Raw genomic sequence first — 17,718 nt, forward strand, 5'->3', positions numbered from 1 at the left:
TCATGTGAATAAGTTACCAAATATTTACAATAAGGTACGTACCTCAATAGGCGTCGCACGCTTGGTGTCACCAATTTTTTGGTATCTTTCTTTGAGTGTATCAGCTTTTAAACCTTGCCAGGGTAAGGAACCACGTAAAAAATACATAAACATATGCCCGAGAGCCTCTAGGTCGTCGCGTCTAGATTGTTCTGAAAAATGCAAACACAATAATTAGTCATATATATAATAAGGTCTGATTTTGAATCAATGAAAGGAAAGTGGACAAATGAAGACATTAACAAGTTAATGAAATCCTTATTTTTCAAACACCTTATTGGCAATAGCAAGTCAACATTGTTTTCGAAATGTACCTACAACAATTCTATTACACCTAGTTCAATTTATATGAGCAAATAAATAGCCGCAAACGTGCAACAGAAATTAAACGACGTTCTCTCACACTTAAATTAGTATGGTAGCGTCAACTTGCGGTGACACTGACAACGAGCAGTCTTCATTTAGTAAGTAATTTGTGGTCTTACCTTTTCCTAAATGTGTATTTATTGACATGTATCTTGCGGTCCCGGTGAGTGACTTATGCTCCCGATATGGGATATGTTTGTTTGTCTCTAAATCTATATACTCTTTGGCCAAACCAAAATCTGAAACAAGGCACATAGTTAGTCATCAAAGTACGTTACCACATAGTCTACGGAACAAGGCATTGCCGGCGTAAACGAAGTCGTTAAAGTACTACAATGCAGGTGTCTTTCAAATGTTATTTGAAAATCTATGACCAAGGTCTCGAATTATATTACAACTTTACGACGTTGCGCGGTCTTTGTTTTTTTTTAATGCTTGGTGTTACACTGTCAAATTATTGAGCAAACCCATGGAATATTATCATACCAAGAATCCTATTATTTTTAGATACATTAACAGTAGTATTTAAGCGACACTGATGGAATTCTCCATAATGGGTCGTATACGAATGCAAATAGGTTGGGGTAATAGATTTCAACCGCAGCCTCGCTGTCAGTCGGCAGATTATGTTTCTGCTCCCAGGAGTTAAGATTCCTATCGCAAGCACGGGCGAGTCTAATGCTAAGCAAAACCAGTATATTGCGCTCTCCAATAGGGAATATTACGCAAAACTCTGCGTAGAGGGTGTCACTAGGTTAATCACATGGCCTACCGTGAAACACGACGATGGAAAGTTCGGTTTCTGCCTCTCTATCACTCTTGCCTATTCGATCGATAGAGAGGCAGATAAAGAAATTTCGATTTTCGCGTTTCGCGATAGGCCACCTGTAAACAAACCGCCTCGCCTTGATGCATCAATGTAATAGTGAAAACTTGTCAAAAAACTGTTTAAGGCCTAGTATGTATAAGTTACTCTATGGTTTACTAAACAAATTAGTCCTGCACTCTGGCGGCAGAACGTTGCAGTAATACTCCCTATTACGTATAACTGTTAAGAATTTTTAGGGTTCCGTTGTCGAAGTCCACAATGAACAGTTTAACAATAAACACTCTTAATAATAGGAAGCTTTTATGCCATATCATGTTTTCCATGCTGACAAAATCGTACAATAAATCCTTGGAAAGGAGAAAAATAGGATACCTAAGAAGGTACACCTAATTATACGTAGCTTATCCACGTTTTTTAACTACATTATAAGGTATGGGATGTCGATGGATAAGACTAAAAAAAAATTAAACAAGTCTTCGTCCAAACTATCCAGAGAGACACAGGCTTTAGATTTTTCCCTCTGCACAATTTTCCCGACTTTATCTAACCATCTAAGTTTCCCTAATAATTCCCTGACTTTGCAAAAAGAGGACACTATTACAGATCTCTAGGTCATGTTATGATGTTCGCCCTAGTTCGCGTCGCACGCGCCCGCATAACCGCTAAGACGGTACGATTGTATGACTTGTATCTCGTTACCTAATGATATGTATGACTCTAATGCGTACGATAAATAAACTAGCGTTTGCAGTTGCGGTCGAGACACCGAAAAGGTATTGATGCGTAAGATAGGGATATCGACGTTATCGTTTTACGTGTTTCAATGACTTCGGTAGTACACTGTCACTGTGTATTCTTGTCTTCCGTTGCTTGGCAATGCATTCGCTGATAATAAGTAGTTCATCTTATTAGCTATACCGGGTGGCTAAAAAATAACTACATTCCCGTTGCCAGGGAGGTTTTGGGATTATACTGAGCAACTTTTACTATGGGACCAACTCCGAAATCGCGAAAAAAAAATTGGCTAAATAGGTACATTCATACATTTTGGCTGGTCCATTTTCTATGGAAGGGTACATTTTTGATCGCGATTTCGGGGTTGGTCCCATAGTAAAAGTTGCTCAGTATAATCCCAAAGCCTCCCTGGCAACAGGAATGCAGGTATTTTTTAGCCACCATATTATTTACTGATGACGAAAACATGGTTAAAAAAATGAGCAACCAATTGTATTTTTTTATCATTTCGGTATAAGTATTTATAAATATTTGCTTTATCCTTAGATTAACTTTATAAAATTAATCACGATTAATCACCTAAATTGTTCTAGCTAGAAAATATAGATAAAAACTATGAGATATCGATAATCTTACTATTTTTATCTCGATTTACTAAGTGTAACCGGATAAACAGGATATACACCTCAAGGAAATGTATAAAACAATTTTTAAAGACTTACCAATGATGTGGATGATTTTTTCTCTTTTAGTTGCTGTTCTACCTATTAAAAAATTCTCCGGCTTCACGTCTCGGTATATTAGATGTCTCGTGTGAACATACTCGATACGATGTAGCTGAAAACCATACATGTCATATTTAAGAAACAGAAACTGCTGGTGATAATAACATGAAGTGAACAATTAAAAAAAATTGCTTCGAGTAGTTGAAACACCGATAAGGGCCTGTTTACATATTGAGTGGTGTTTAGTGCGTGTTAGTACAGTCGAAAGTTTTCATTTATGACCAATTTACGTACCTTGTCTCAGTGACAATCAATATGAAAGTCGCTAGAGACCTCCTACTATTGTCACTGTGACAAGGTACAAAATGGGTGGATCGCGGGGGGGCGTCGTGGTAGAATGTTTGTGATCCCAGGACGCCTCCCCAAACGGCATATTGGAAGGTGAGAGTCCCCGTAATGGGCCCACCTCAGGGCCAGGGGAACGATGCGTAACAGCATTCCCACATCGACAATAAAAAGGTACAAAATGGGACACAAATTAAAAAAATTCGACCCTGCACTTAACACTGATTAATGTGGTACAGGTTCTAAAGCTCCAAATGTTAGGTCAACCTCAGCAAGTCTATGAGACGCAGTTATGCGTTAGCCAGCAAGCGAACGATCGATCTTGTTCCACCGCATAGCTGCATCCTATAGACTCGCTGAGTGTGGTCCAACATGAATTCAGGGAAAATTTAACTGGCGTCTTTCAACGGCTTTTGACAAATGAACTATTATAATATGAACATCCAAAGTGGAATCATATTTGGTGGACAATTAAACAATTAAAATATGTGCCAGACGATTTGGGATTTCGACTTTCAAATGTAAACAAATCAGACTATATGAACGCTTTTCAAGACCATTTTGCACAAACACTGTAACTCCGTACGTTTATTCCGGTTCATTTGTCTTTGGCCCAACGAGCCACATTAAGTGATTAGTGAGTAACGTATCCAATTAGTCAGTAGTGTGCAAGTTAACTGCAAGATCAGTATTTGCATAATTGTACGTTGTAACACATTGCGCTGACTGCGATGAACCGTCTCGTAGTGCGCTAGAGAAAGTGTTCTAGACTGCACTATCTAGAGTAAGTATGCTTTTTCGCGCACAATTGCTTTCACAGCAGTGATTTTTAATATTGTAAAAGCTCTGAATTATAGTGCAAAGTCGGTCATAGAGCCCAATTATATGAAAATTAGTTTTTTTCTGCGTCAAATTAGTAAAAAAGACTAAAGTTAGGATGTATCTAAATCCTCAAAGAAAATAAAGAAAATAGTACACAACTAACAATACAATACAATTGAAAGGAATAACTATTACTCGCTTGACAATGAGAAAGTATCATACACTAACCGTGAGTTGAAAAAACATCCTTTGGGACCATCGTCTATGTCTTTAAGGGCCTCCGTGTAGTACAAGTACTGCGGTTCATATAAAGCCGAAGCAAGGCCCAAACGTAGATCATAAGTTAGGTATCAAACTGACCTGCTGCATCGCAATCAATAACATCAACAAAGTCTAGTGTTTTTGCCCCACAGACCGAAGTAGAATTGGGAATTTGTGGGATGAATTGGGGCGTAGAATTGGGGGGATGCCTTCTGCTGTTGAAGCTATAGGTGGCAAAGATAGGGGTATTCACAACTCACCAGCTGCATAGCGATCATTAACACAGTCTTTAGAGAGAACCGCCGGCCGCACAGATCGAAGAGATCCTCCAGCGACGGCCCGAGGAGCTCCATCACCAGCGCGTTGTATTTGCCGCACGGCCCGAAGTAGTACACCTCCGGGATGCCTTCCGCTGTCGAGGGGGCTTGAGGGGCCAAGGAATAGGAGGGGAGGGGAGGAAAATAAACCATCAGTACAGTACCTTACATATGAGCAATTCTCTCGCTTACACCGCTTTGACATGAGAATACTGTTGTTGACACAACACCGCCGGTGAATTTAAATTTGCAGGTCTGCGAGAGCATTGCTTCAATGGATACACAATATAAATAAAAGTAATGGCGTGCCTTGAATTGCGTCTACAATAAGTCTTTCAGTTTTATAGCGAGTTTTTCCTTTCATTATTTGTAAGATCTCTTTTGTTGGATAGGGCTTTTAAAGAATAATGAAAGGAATGGCTCGTTTGTACAGAAAGACTACATTTGCAAGTCAGCATGCCAGTTGAAAAAATGGCGGCACGTTACAACAGCCTTGTGCACGGTTAGATGCCCTCGCGACCAAGTGCCCAAAAGTCGTCCGGTGTTGTGTCAGATAACGACTTCTATCACAGACAACTAAACTAATAGAGCGATGGATATTTTGAGCTGTTGAAATTACAGTATCAGACAAAAAAGCAACCAGTCACAATCATAACATTGTTCTGAAAAGAAAAAAGCTCCATTACAAATGAAATAGCTGCAAACGCATAGACAGAAGACAAAGAAGTCATCATCTGCCAACTTCCCGCCAGATCGCGATTCGCGAGCGATTATTATCTATTGACGTTATTTCCACTATGTCGGTCGGTGGGGTGGCGTCGGTATGTCGTTACCGTGTTCTGTATATTTGCTGCTGCTTAAATGTGACCAGTTGCCTCGTAACACCAGTAGCGTTGTTAGATCATTCCGCCAATGTCGCTAATGGCTCTTTTACTGCTTGCGAAAATGCAAGTAACCAGATTTTTTAGCCTGATCTAATCATATACCAAGATTGCCAAGCGCCGAAAGAAAATTGACGCCACTTATGAACTAACAGTAACACTGGCATTAAGACGGTTTGAATTATTGTTTAAGGTTCGCTCATTTATTAATTACATTGTCTGTGTCTATCTACGAGTCTCGCTCGCACTTACTAGCTGCATAGCGATCATTAACACGGTCTTGAGCCTGAACCGCCGGCCGCAGTGCACGAACAGGTCCTCTAGCGAGGGCCCTAACAACTCCAGCACCATGGCGTTGTAGCGGCCGCCGCATGTGCCCAGGTAATACACTTTTGGTATACCCTCTGGTCAAATGGTAACGTTATGCGTCGTATAAAAAAGGACGTTAGGATGATTGATGTCCGCATATCATGCGGATCCGCACGCCGCTCCGGTGTGTGAGCGAGTTATATACAAGTTAATAGCAATGTCCCACTCGCACATCGGAACGCACCCAATGTGAAACCGCCTAACGCCATTAAAGATATATTCCGAATAACACAAACCTCTTTAGTCAATTTGAATTAGATAAGAGATTTGTAACCTTATCCGAAAATACCTGAAGTTTCAAACCCCTTAAGCTCTCTTTGAGGTAGGTAGATAAGAGATTTGTGACTTAGCTCATGGCATTAGAAACATAATTAATAGGCCAGTTTTCTAAAGATTAAAATATTCACCTCATCTTAGTGCTTTCTTGTTTGCAAATTTAATAACTTTAATAAGTCTGGATCCCCTCAGCTACATCATTCAATTAAATCTAATACATAAAGTAGCATAAGTATTTCATTTCAATCATCTAGATACCCTACATCTGCAATATCATTGGTCAAACAAGATAAATTATGAAGATTGAATAACTTTTTGATGAATTTGACATGTCATGAGTGTCATGACAAACAATTTTATCGTTTACCACAATTGAGTCACAACTCGAAGCCCAATAATGTTAAAAAAAAGTTCAGTTTCCCTAATTTTTAACTGTGGGTCATTTGAGGCATGTTATCATAAATTTATATTTTTCTACCAATCGTAAATTCCTTCAGAAGTGAGTTTGTAACTAGTTTATACGTGTTGTTTTTAGACAAAAGCTACCAATTTGTCGGTTACGCGTGTTACCATAGCACGACCGTCTTTTAAAAATACTCATCGACCACAGACAAAGCGGTGTCTTTTGCGTAAAAGCGAAACTAAAGGGCCAACAAAGCTTCCGACCAAGGTGTGTCCTATCCGGTTCCCAATTGTGTTTTGCCATCAAATTTTACATTTTAACCTTGGACCGTCGCCGTCGAAAGCTTGGTTGGTCACCATCTGGCAACCCCAATATTCATAAATTTTATATCAGTATGTATGTGAACTCACCATGTGTACCGAGTAGCTTGTAAAATCGGTACTCTAGATGGAGTTGCGGAGCCTTGGATTTCATAGGCTCCATCTTAATCGCTACATGTTCATTGTTGTACAGATTTTTCCCTGTAACAAATAATTGCAACGTGAAACAAAGACAACAATTAAGAAAAATTACCTCTAAGACACACAATACTCGAGCAATATTCTTAATAATAGCTTTTTTTAAGTAAATTACCAGTCAGCTCTAAAAATAATACAGTTTAGGAAGTTTAACCGTTCCCTAAAATATAGTTGATGCAATGAAACCGTCAATTGCGTTTGATACATCCACATTTTTTTAATAATTTATTTTGATATTGCCTACCAAGTACGTACACGCAACATTCGATATTGGGGTCGGATTGTCAGAAAAGTACTTGCTGATATCTGACCTGACATATCGGGTAAGGTCAAACCTTCATGAAGAAATACGCTGTTTAGCTCTTGCTAATTGCTCATACTTCAAATAATCCGGAAATATGTAACGCGGCGCCAGTGTCGACATCAAAATGTTACTTGCAGGTTTACAATGCAAAAGATCAAGAATCGAGAGTTCAAGATCAACAGAAATGCGACCGTTGAGGCTAGTGATCCAAAGGACTCGGGCCCTGTTAGCTCTTTTTTTAGGGCTCGCCTCATTTCTTGACGCCTAAAAGGCTAAAAGACTATCTTACTAATGAAATAAAAATGGCTTTTAGCCTTTTAGGCGTCAAGAAATGAGGCGAGCCCTAAAAAAAGGCTCACAGGGCTTGAGTCTTTTGGATCACTAGTTGAGGCCGCATAGGTCGTGAGGAAACATTAACAATATTTGTGGAACGTAGCTAACTTTTACGCATATATTCTAATATTACTTTTTAATATTTGCCCTTGAAGAGTTCATAAACAATAAACTTGGTAATTAAATTACAATAACGATCTTAATCAACTTCAAACTTTTCGCAGACATTAATTCATAATAAAACCATCAAACTGTGACTGACATGGAAAACAATTGATAAGTCTGCCCATTATTGTCATGAATATGATTCGGTTCAAACTTGACAAAGTCAACATTCAATCAATCATAGTGAAACCCCATAAAGGTAAGTCCACACCAAGGGTGGCATTCCAATCTGTTGTCGTGTGTAGACGTAGAAGAGTTGCTATTGCTTGTTCGGGCAAACCAGTAGAGTATTACTCTTGTTATTGTTACGGATTTCAAGGTCACGTGACACAGATTCATTTGAGAACACGACCACACTGCACTCACGCGACTTAATGGCCTCTACAAACGTCACCGATAATCGCATGCGATTTGCAATACATTGCGGCATTTGATTGATCGATCGAGTTGCTCCTACTTAGCCAGCAATCATTTAAAATCGCAGGCTATTTGTTGTAGACGCAATAAGAGAAATATCTGATGAGAATAATGTGTTCTCATGTTCCTCCCAAGCCTTTAACAAGGCAAACACCTTGGAACTTGACTGCACGCAGCTTTAAAAGGCATTTTGCCCCGAACGATCCGACTGTTTTATCCCATCCAAAAGCTTCAAGGGTCTATGATCGTGACATACTGTCAAAACCCTAACATTTCTGACTTCTGGCAACACTACATAAAATCACTCCAGTGTAGACGTATCCTATCATAATTGATGGGAACTTTAAACACTTTCATTCCACAAACGAACTAGTTATTTACGTCGCCGTGCCGTCTTGAATGCAATCAATATTAACCTGTAATTGCCTGTTATGCTACTATTCAGACTTCTATTGTTTCTAGACTAGGTCGACTATACGTAAACAGAAGCCGCAAAGGCTAACCGAGTACCTATAGAAATAAGGTTAAATAATTTCTGAGAATTTGAACATGCAATCGGTTTCTGTAGTCAACAATAACTATAAGTCCGTATAGTTTAGACATGTCCTGACTGGGTGCCCCTAATACGCCTAACATTAATTGCCATAATATGAATTCGCATAACAGATTTGGCATAACATAATTGTGCATAACATTGAACAGGTATAATAATTAAAAAGCATAATATTTATTGTGCATAACAATGAATTCGCATAATTGAAATATGCATAACATTATTAACTATAACTTTAATTGTAAGAATTAGATGGATCAGGGCAAAGCCAACTCGGTTAGGTTAGGTCCAGTTCGATGTTAGGTATTTTTTTCTAACAGCCCAATAAATTTTCACATTCTATGCCTGCAGCGAAACCATAAAATCGAAATTTCGTTATCTGCCACTCTATCGCTCGAAAATGCAAGAGTAAGATAACGAAATTCCGATTACCTCCTCAGATCTAATTATAAAAATAAAACAATATACACAATCAAAATTACATTTATTTGTCAGTACCTGAATTGGTAAATAGAACTGCTTTTTGGGTACGTAACATTTCTTTTCTTCCTTTTATTTATATACCATTGAATAATTATGCAAAGTACCATTATGCTTGTTACATTTATCCCAAGTAATTGTTATGATAATTTACGTTATGCGCATTGACATTATACGTACTTAGTTATGCGGAATAATGTTATGCGATTTCAAAGTTATGCGTAATATACGTTATGCCAATTTGAATTAGGAGTATTAAGTTATGCGAATTAATGTATACCCGTCCTGACTACTGTCCGTCCATCCGCGGCTAGATTTACTCGTACAAGTGTTTTGAAAATTTATTCAGCTGTTTGCTGTAGATGGCATGGGTCGTGTTTTCGCTGACAGACTAATTAATGATTGGATCTACTGGAAAGATGTCACGTTTTTAATAGCGAAATGTCAGTTTTGTATGATTCAACAGACCACAAATACAAATATAGGTCAGTGGGGACAAATCAGAAACTATACCTTAACAGGATATAAATAGATAGTTTCTTCCCCATAGTATGGGGCCCATACTTTACATACTAGAACCAGAGAAGGTCGTTTTAAATATTTAAAATGGTGGACTACAGCATTGCGCTTCAGGGTTCGCATAGAATAACTTATTTTTTACAACCTACACACTATACATTTTCGATTTCTGGTCGCGGTCTTTCAAAAATCTTTGTCCCAAAAAGCAACACTGTTGAGTACAAATCAGGACTTAATATCTCTATACATATAGTTTCTAATCGATTTTGGATGGTTCAACCTGTATAACCGGTAAGCAGAGCAGTACAGGCCATTAGAACAGTGATTCGAGTAAATGACTTAGTTCTGCGACCGTCCTAAGTAGGTAATACGCCGACGTAAGCCATGATACTTAGTTTTGTATTGCAACTGCTACGCGAGTCGCACGCTTATTAAAACTAGGAGCAGCATTGAACAAAAAAACTGATTATGTTTTTGATATGTATGCAATGAATCTCGCACGTAAGCGAGAGACAATGAAACTGTATGTAGTGTGAAATAAATTTCATTTTAAGATCTGTTTTTTAGAGTTTGAATACCGCTCAAGTGTTCGAGAGACCCCGAGATTCGTAACAACTGCACTTATGTGACGACACGACCACACCACAAATCACCTACACTACCTACTTGACGAAGCATTCTATTCGTGGTCACCATTCATTGGCGCGCGTTTTAGGAGTGAATTTGGACTGTTTTAGTAGGTACTAGAGACCGGCCCCGGTTTCGCACGGGTTAACAAATTATACATCTAAACCTTCCTCAACAATCACTCCATTGATAGGTGAAAACCGCATGAAAATCCGTTCAGTAGTTTATGACTTTATCGCGAACATACAAACAGACAGACGCGGCGGGAGACTTTGTTTTATAAGATGTAGTGATTTTCGAGAAAGAAACAATCGAAAACGGGACCTCAATATCGCAGTAATTGGTTTCACATTCAGAATCAAAGACTCGCCGGCTTCCATTTGCCCTTAGCGATAGTAATTACACCCTAGCACGGTAGCACGTGCGTAACTTAATGTTATTTTCAGTGACGCGCACTCTGATCCAATTCAGCGCACGCAGCCCCGTAATCCGCGGCACCTGCCAAACGAAACCTTACTGCTTTGCAACTAGGCACATGTTCAGGTCACATTGAATTATTGACATCCTACTAATATTGTAAATGTGAAAGTTTGAGAGGATGTTTTAGTCTTTCACTTAACAAGTGAACAGATTTAGAAGCAGGGTTTATAAAGGATTATGATACATAAATGTTTAAAGGGAATTCCCCGTTATAGATAAATGTTTTAATTTAAATATGTACTAACAAAATAAATTTGTTTGACGACCGGTCTGGCCTAGTGGATAGTGATCCTGCCTGCGAAGCCGATGGTCCTGGGTTCGAATCCCAGTAAGGGCATTTATTTGTGTGATGAACACAAATATTTGTTCCTGAGTCATGGGTGTTTTCTATGTATATACGTATGTATTTATCGTCGCCTAGCACCCATAGTACGAGCTTTGCTTAGTTTGGGGCTAGGTTGATCTGTGTAAGATGTCCCCTAATATGTATTTAAATATAGAAAATGTCAATATACTATAGTGATAACTTTACGATAATTATCACGATAATCAACAAGGAGTACAATTATCTTGAAAATCATGATACTCATGACATGATAATTTTGAATCCTGTTTAGAAGCATTCCACAAACAGTATCGCTTTCGATAGTAGTTATTTTACTTTTTTACTTCAAATGCTAGGAATCCATTGGTTGCAATGGTTAAGATTCAAAACTCGGTTTTCTGGCATACTGAGAAAAATCAAAACAGCATCATTTTGCTTTCAGATTATCTCCAGAATTTTAGAGATATTTCCGTAACTCCCTGAGGGATTTAAATTGGGGGTGACTGTATGGTAGTACGATTAACGAGTACTACGCGGAAAAAAGATTTTTGAGTAATAAAATGGCAGACACATTGACATAGTTTTATATTAATAATGCTAATTCACGGTTTATAGTCTTCCAGAGCAGACGAAAGATTTAATTGGGTTAATATTCGTTCAGATTGCTCTGTTACCCATCTGGCATCGTTAAAAGCAGCCGATTTACTTTTCTGATATTTACTGGCAAAATTAGGTAACGAAAAGTATTGAGGTGTCTTAATGTAGTAAATAAAGGTAGTGGACCCCGCAGTAATTCCTCAGCCAGAAAAAACTTTACAGTACGATAAAGTATCAATAAATAAAAAGTATTGTATAAATTTCCAAAGAATAATAATAATAAAATTAAAGTAAATACCTAAAGTCTTAAATCGTTAATATCTTTTTACGGGAAAATGCTCCGTTCAAACTTTCTTCACCAGACATATCCATGTAACGTATTGCAACAATATATTAAATATCAAAAAAATATCCCAGCAGAAATACCAGTATTAATAAAATAAAATTTTTTGGCGTGTCTTGGACCGGAAAATTGCTCAGTCTAATTTTTTCACTGGAATGCCATTTTATTGCCGTTTTATACCTACAAAATGAAAATCTAAAAATTTTCCACTCTCAGTTTTTAATAGTTCTATAATACATTACATTTCAATACGCATTTTTTTGGATTTTTTTACCCACTGCGCCAAATTATATTCTAAGATCATATAAGAAGAAAAAAATGACAGAGCAATTTTCCGATGAAAATGAGCGTCAAAAAAAGGAAGTATCATAAAAAAATATTCTCATGTTTGACAAAACTTTTAGATTTTTTTCTAGTATCACATACTGATACAAATAACTTATTTTGTAAAATAATTTTGGACTGAGGAATTACTCGGTTCAATATATAATCAGATTTGTGTTTTTACCTAACTTAGGAGTGTTTTTTTTTTGGATATTTATAATGTTAGTCTCGGCTCATACTATACAATAACCAAGCAAAATTTCATCGACTGAGGAATTAATGCATGGGTCTCCATACAACATCTTGCTTCGTTTACTCCACTATCTATAGACTTTGCTACACGGTGCTAAATTTGTCACTTTCTTCTATGCTCTTGAAGGGACAGTCATATAAATTAAAAATATTTACCCCCTACCCAAAGAAACGGATAAACCGACCAAACCATGAAACCAGCGCTAATAAAAGCGCAAATAAAAAAAAACGCATCCTAATCGATTTACGAGGGCTACGGTACCGCAGACAGACACACACACACACAGCGATCAAACTTAAAACACCCCTCTTTTCGCGTTGGGGGTTAAAAAGAACTCTAAGTGCAATGATAGGTCAAATCAAAATGGGCCCCAAAAGGAAGCATCATGATTTGGATTTTGAAATGGTAACGCACGGGACCAACACTCAGATGTGGTGATTTTGATAAAATGATGATTTGTAAATATTGAAACCGAGATAAACATGGTTTTTAAGTTCAGTTAATATTGTGATTAAATTTGTTAGTTTAACTCAATTTATCTTTACCTAAGAATCAATCTTGGAATTCGATCTTGGCCCAATTTCACATCAGACTTGAAATTTGGCACGTTGTGCACACTTCCGGTTAGAAACGATGACAAAGCAACATTGTGGCACAGTTAGCAAACTTTGTTTTAACTCTTTAAGAGGATAGCGGACGACCGCTTCTACATCAAACGTAGTCCCGATTTTCCTCCCATGATACTAATATTATGGAAATTATGTTTACACAACTTATTATACACGATGATTTTTAATCGGTGATCAGGAGTAGAAAAATATTAATATCTAGCCCAAATTAAACTTATTAGGCTAGGTCTCACGCAATTATCTCATTGTTTAATTAATTAAAAGTTAAAACATAATTAAAACTAATAACCACTAAATACATGGTTATCCTACATGATGTAACTACGATACGTCAAGTGCCATCGATATGGCGGGAAATTTGACGGATCTATGACTTTGTTTAATGCATATGACAATGACAAGTTGTTACTCATAAATTATCAATTGCCATTAAGTTTGTAAAGAGGTTATAACTCATAGATACCGATTAGTAGAGTGACAAGGATTTTAGGATAAAATTGATCTCAAAATTAAAATTATGAAAAAAAAAACAAGTTTGTTTCCATGTAATTACGACTTCACCGTGGTCTACATCAATTACTTACTGAGTTAGAAAAAAATGTTCCTGATCACCGATTAAAAATCATCGTGTATATTAATCATAGAAGGATGTTTTTATTTTAGGAGCAAAAAACTGATTACATTTATACAAATTTTTGAAATCTCGCAACACTTAGATACGGTAATAATAAATTATAAACGAAAAAAATCAAACGATGGGGCATAGCTGTGGTTAATATACAATGTACATCATTGTGATTGTATTACGTATTATATGAATTTAGATACATCCTTACGTTTTTGCCATACAATTTAAAAAATCAAATAAAAGTCACACCAGAACGAAGATATTAGAGTTAAATTTGGACCATAGTTGGGAGCTTTATACTAGTGTCCGACCGAAGGTTCGGTTTCGGTTTCGGTTTCGGCCAGTTTCGGCCAAAAAATCATGTTTCGGCCGTAGTTTCGGTTTCGGCCAAAAAACGGCCGAACCTTTCGGCCGGGCCGAAACTTACGAAATCGTACTTCGTACTATGTAACTAAACATGTGACAAAGATCTAAAGTTGGGGAACAAGTAGGATAACAATATTAATATACTGATTTATGTATACATAAATTAATTGGTTTATTAGAAAACACAATTCAAGGCCCTAATCAAGGCGCCCGCCACTGGACGGTCGACGCAGTCTTAATGTGTATAAATAGTGGAGTGGCCAAGTTGAAGAAAAGCAACTTTCGTAGGACTAAAAAGGTTTATACCGACAAGTGGTATTGTTGGAATCAGCATGGTCTACTGATTATCAAAATGCATGAGGCTTTGTGAGTAGATTACAAATATATAAGTTATATAATATAACATAGTCTAACAGGTTCACCACCTGGTCTAACAAATTATTAGAAAACTTAAAAAAAATTGTCAATCCAGAGTTGAATTTGAACTGCTCTAAATTGAAAATAGCTGATCCATTCAGTAGTCCAAATTGTATACAAAATGACTGTGAATATTTTCTATAGGTACTATTTCTAAAAATAATTAACCAAATATATCCAAAAATAAGAAAAGTACTTCAAATTGAATAACAATATAAATGTCTGTTACAGTACTACTAAATACTATTTTTTTTACTGAAAACATACCATGTGGGGTCTGAAAAGAAAGGGCTTTGTCAGTAGATTACTGTTTATGTTAGTAAATATATTTAAACGCCCAAATAGTGAAAATAATATAGTATGTTATATATTTTGTAATTTACTCATAAATCGGTTTCATTTAATACATCACATGGTATATTTTCAGTGAAAGAAATAGTATTTTAGAAGTTTCCCATAACAGAAAATGATACTGTTATTCAAATTGATGTACCTACTTCTCTTATTTTTTAATATTTCTGGCTAATTATTTTTGAACATTATATAGAGGATATTCACAAACACTTGGTATGTATTTTAGAATAATCCATTCAGTAGTTTTCAATGTAGAGCAGTTCAAAATCAACTCTGCATTGTGTAATTTTAGGACGTTTTCTTCTAATTTGTTAGACCAAATAGTGAAAATGTTACATATTTGTAATCTATTCACAAAGCTTGGTATGTTTAAAAGAAAAAAGTTAAAAACTTAGTACTGCCGACTTTATAACGTCATAAAAACTCATTCTACCACTTTAAGAAGCGACAACATGCATTTTGATAATCAGTAGACCATGCTGATTCCAACAAAACCGCTTGTCGGTATAAACCTTTTCGGTCCTACAAAAATCGTATTATGGTAGTTTCTACGAATTGGCCTCACCTCTAAAAAGCGGTTTTATGACATATTTTCAACGATTTTAACAATCTACAAAAGGGTCGGTTTCGGTTTCGGCCGAAACTGGGGCCAATGCCGAACCTTCAGTTTCGGTTTCGGTTTCGGCAAAAAAACATGTTTCGGTCGGACACTACTTTATACCCCTTATTTATAAACACACTACAAACCTCAATTAGCTAATACTCGTTTGTCCTTATCTGTCATTTTGACTTATGTATTTGTAAGAAAGGGATAAAACATAATTTAATTAAATCAGTGCCGTAAAGTTTTATGAATAAGGGGGTTAAGACTATATTGGGGAGGTTTTACGGTGAGCGACGTAGGTGTGTATGACGGTCTTCTCTGTAATAAATTTTATATGCCGGTCTTCCTCATTGTCCTTACACTACTTAAAATTCGGATCCACAAGGGTATAAAATGTAACGTGACGTAGAAAATCGCGTGACTTAGCTCAACATGTCTGGCAACATCACACTACATGTTCTATGGCTTCGCAATGCGTGGCCTTAAACCTAGTGCACACTACCTTCACCTAGGCACAGTCAGCATTCCTAACAGCTTAATAAAAAAAGTTACGTCTAGTTAAGTTAGGACAATTAAATTTCAATTTTTCCGTAATTTTTTTTTGTAGTTTTACATGTATGTAAAATGTATAATTATTGGTGCAATAAAGAATATTTACTTACTTACTTACAATTATGACTGTGTAATACATTTATGATAGCGAACTGTAGAGATTTATCCCTATTTGGAATAGTATTCCAGGGTGATAGATACTTTTGGCGCGTCGTTTCATTCCCTACTACCTATATTGGTGCTGTCTGTATAATCTACTGCAGCATTTCCCAAACTATGGGTCGCGACCCATTGGTGGGTCGCGAGCGAATATTGAGTGGGCCCTGAAAATACTAGGAAATCTGCGGGTTACCAAGTGTTGGGCCACAAAAATGGCAGTTTTTGTTAGGTGGGTCCGAGCCCAGTCAACTTTGGGAAACCCTGATCTAGTATCTGACTGAGATCTAATGGAGTAAGAAAGTAATATACCCAGGTCGGGATGAATTTCTCAATCTAGTAAAAATCTCATTCTTGCATCAATTGAATGACTACAAGCGAGCCGTGAGTAGGTTTTATTATATAAACAAAACAATAGCGCGAGTTTGTCTGGATGCTTTTTATAGTCGAGTCGAGTGCTGTGATGGGCATTATTCGAATACACGTTTATCAACTAAATGTACAATTGATTTATTCGATATTTCGTTTATAAAAATGACAGTTTATAAAAAATGTAAATGCTTGATTTATTGATGAAAATACTAAAATCACTATATGTATGCCTTTAACATTTGAGGAGATCCCTCGATTCCTCATGGATCCCATCATCCGAACTGTGTTTTGAAAAAAACGGAACCAATCTGTATGTATACTTACAATAAAAAAAGGGGTTTTCAAAATCGGTCCCGAAATGACGACGATATGGCGTAACAAACATACAACCGAATTGAGAACCTCCTCCTTTTGAGATTTTGACGATTTTCCTCCTTTTGTCGGTTAATTATAAGACACCCCTTGCTGATTATAACAACCCAAGATGTTTTCTTTCTCCTACCGCGCTTGGCACATCAAACGGCTGTTCGTTTCGACTTTCAGATGCCTGCAGTTTTGCGTGTATGTTTATTCCCAAAAGTAAGCTATTATTGTATAGACAGTTTAGACTTTTCCAGTGAATTTGGCGCTTGTAAATATTAACTTTCAGACAAGTTTCACAGAAACTATTTTGGACAAGTCAATATTATAGTATCATTAGGGCTAGCGAAGGCCACGTAAATTAATTCCCGATTAACAAAGCTCCATCAAGGTATCCGCTACAGAGAGCCTATTGCGAAAATCGAAACTTCTTTACATGCCTCTCTATCGCTCTTCAATATTCAAACGATAGAGGGAAGTAGACAAATGAACGAAGACAATAAAATAGTTTGCGGCAGGCCCTCAGAATAACGTGATCTAAGGTCAGAACATTAACGATTTTTCACGGTTATTGGGAAATTAGGCGCCGCGGAGTGATAAAGGTCAAGAACGATTGTCTTGCCTTTTCTTTGATTAACTACACTGCTAATGCTTTTTGTTGAATCGATAATAGG

The 17,718-nt window shown here is 37.0% G+C and overlaps 1 protein-coding gene across 9 annotated transcripts in view; it reads right to left on the bottom strand.

The window, feature by feature from the left end:
• LOC134798691 (casein kinase I) overlaps nucleotides 1-17,718 on the bottom strand; it is a 49,712-nt gene that overhangs the window by 15,376 nt on the left and 16,618 nt on the right. For all 9 annotated transcript variants that reach the window (XM_063771061.1, XM_063771065.1, XM_063771062.1 and 6 more), the window contains 5 exons: nucleotides 6,779-6,889; nucleotides 4,383-4,546; nucleotides 2,692-2,806; nucleotides 525-644; nucleotides 43-191 (listed from right to left, as the gene is read on the bottom strand). In XM_063771061.1, the coding sequence (XP_063627131.1) occupies nucleotides 43-191; nucleotides 525-644; nucleotides 2,692-2,806; nucleotides 4,383-4,546; nucleotides 6,779-6,889 (659 nt within the window). The remainder of the gene's footprint in view (nucleotides 1-42; nucleotides 192-524; nucleotides 645-2,691; nucleotides 2,807-4,382; nucleotides 4,547-6,778; nucleotides 6,890-17,718) is intronic.

Source organism: Cydia splendana, chromosome 17 (genome assembly GCF_910591565.1).
Source record: "Cydia splendana chromosome 17, ilCydSple1.2, whole genome shotgun sequence".
NCBI classification, from domain to species: Eukaryota; Metazoa; Arthropoda; class Insecta; order Lepidoptera; family Tortricidae; genus Cydia; species Cydia splendana.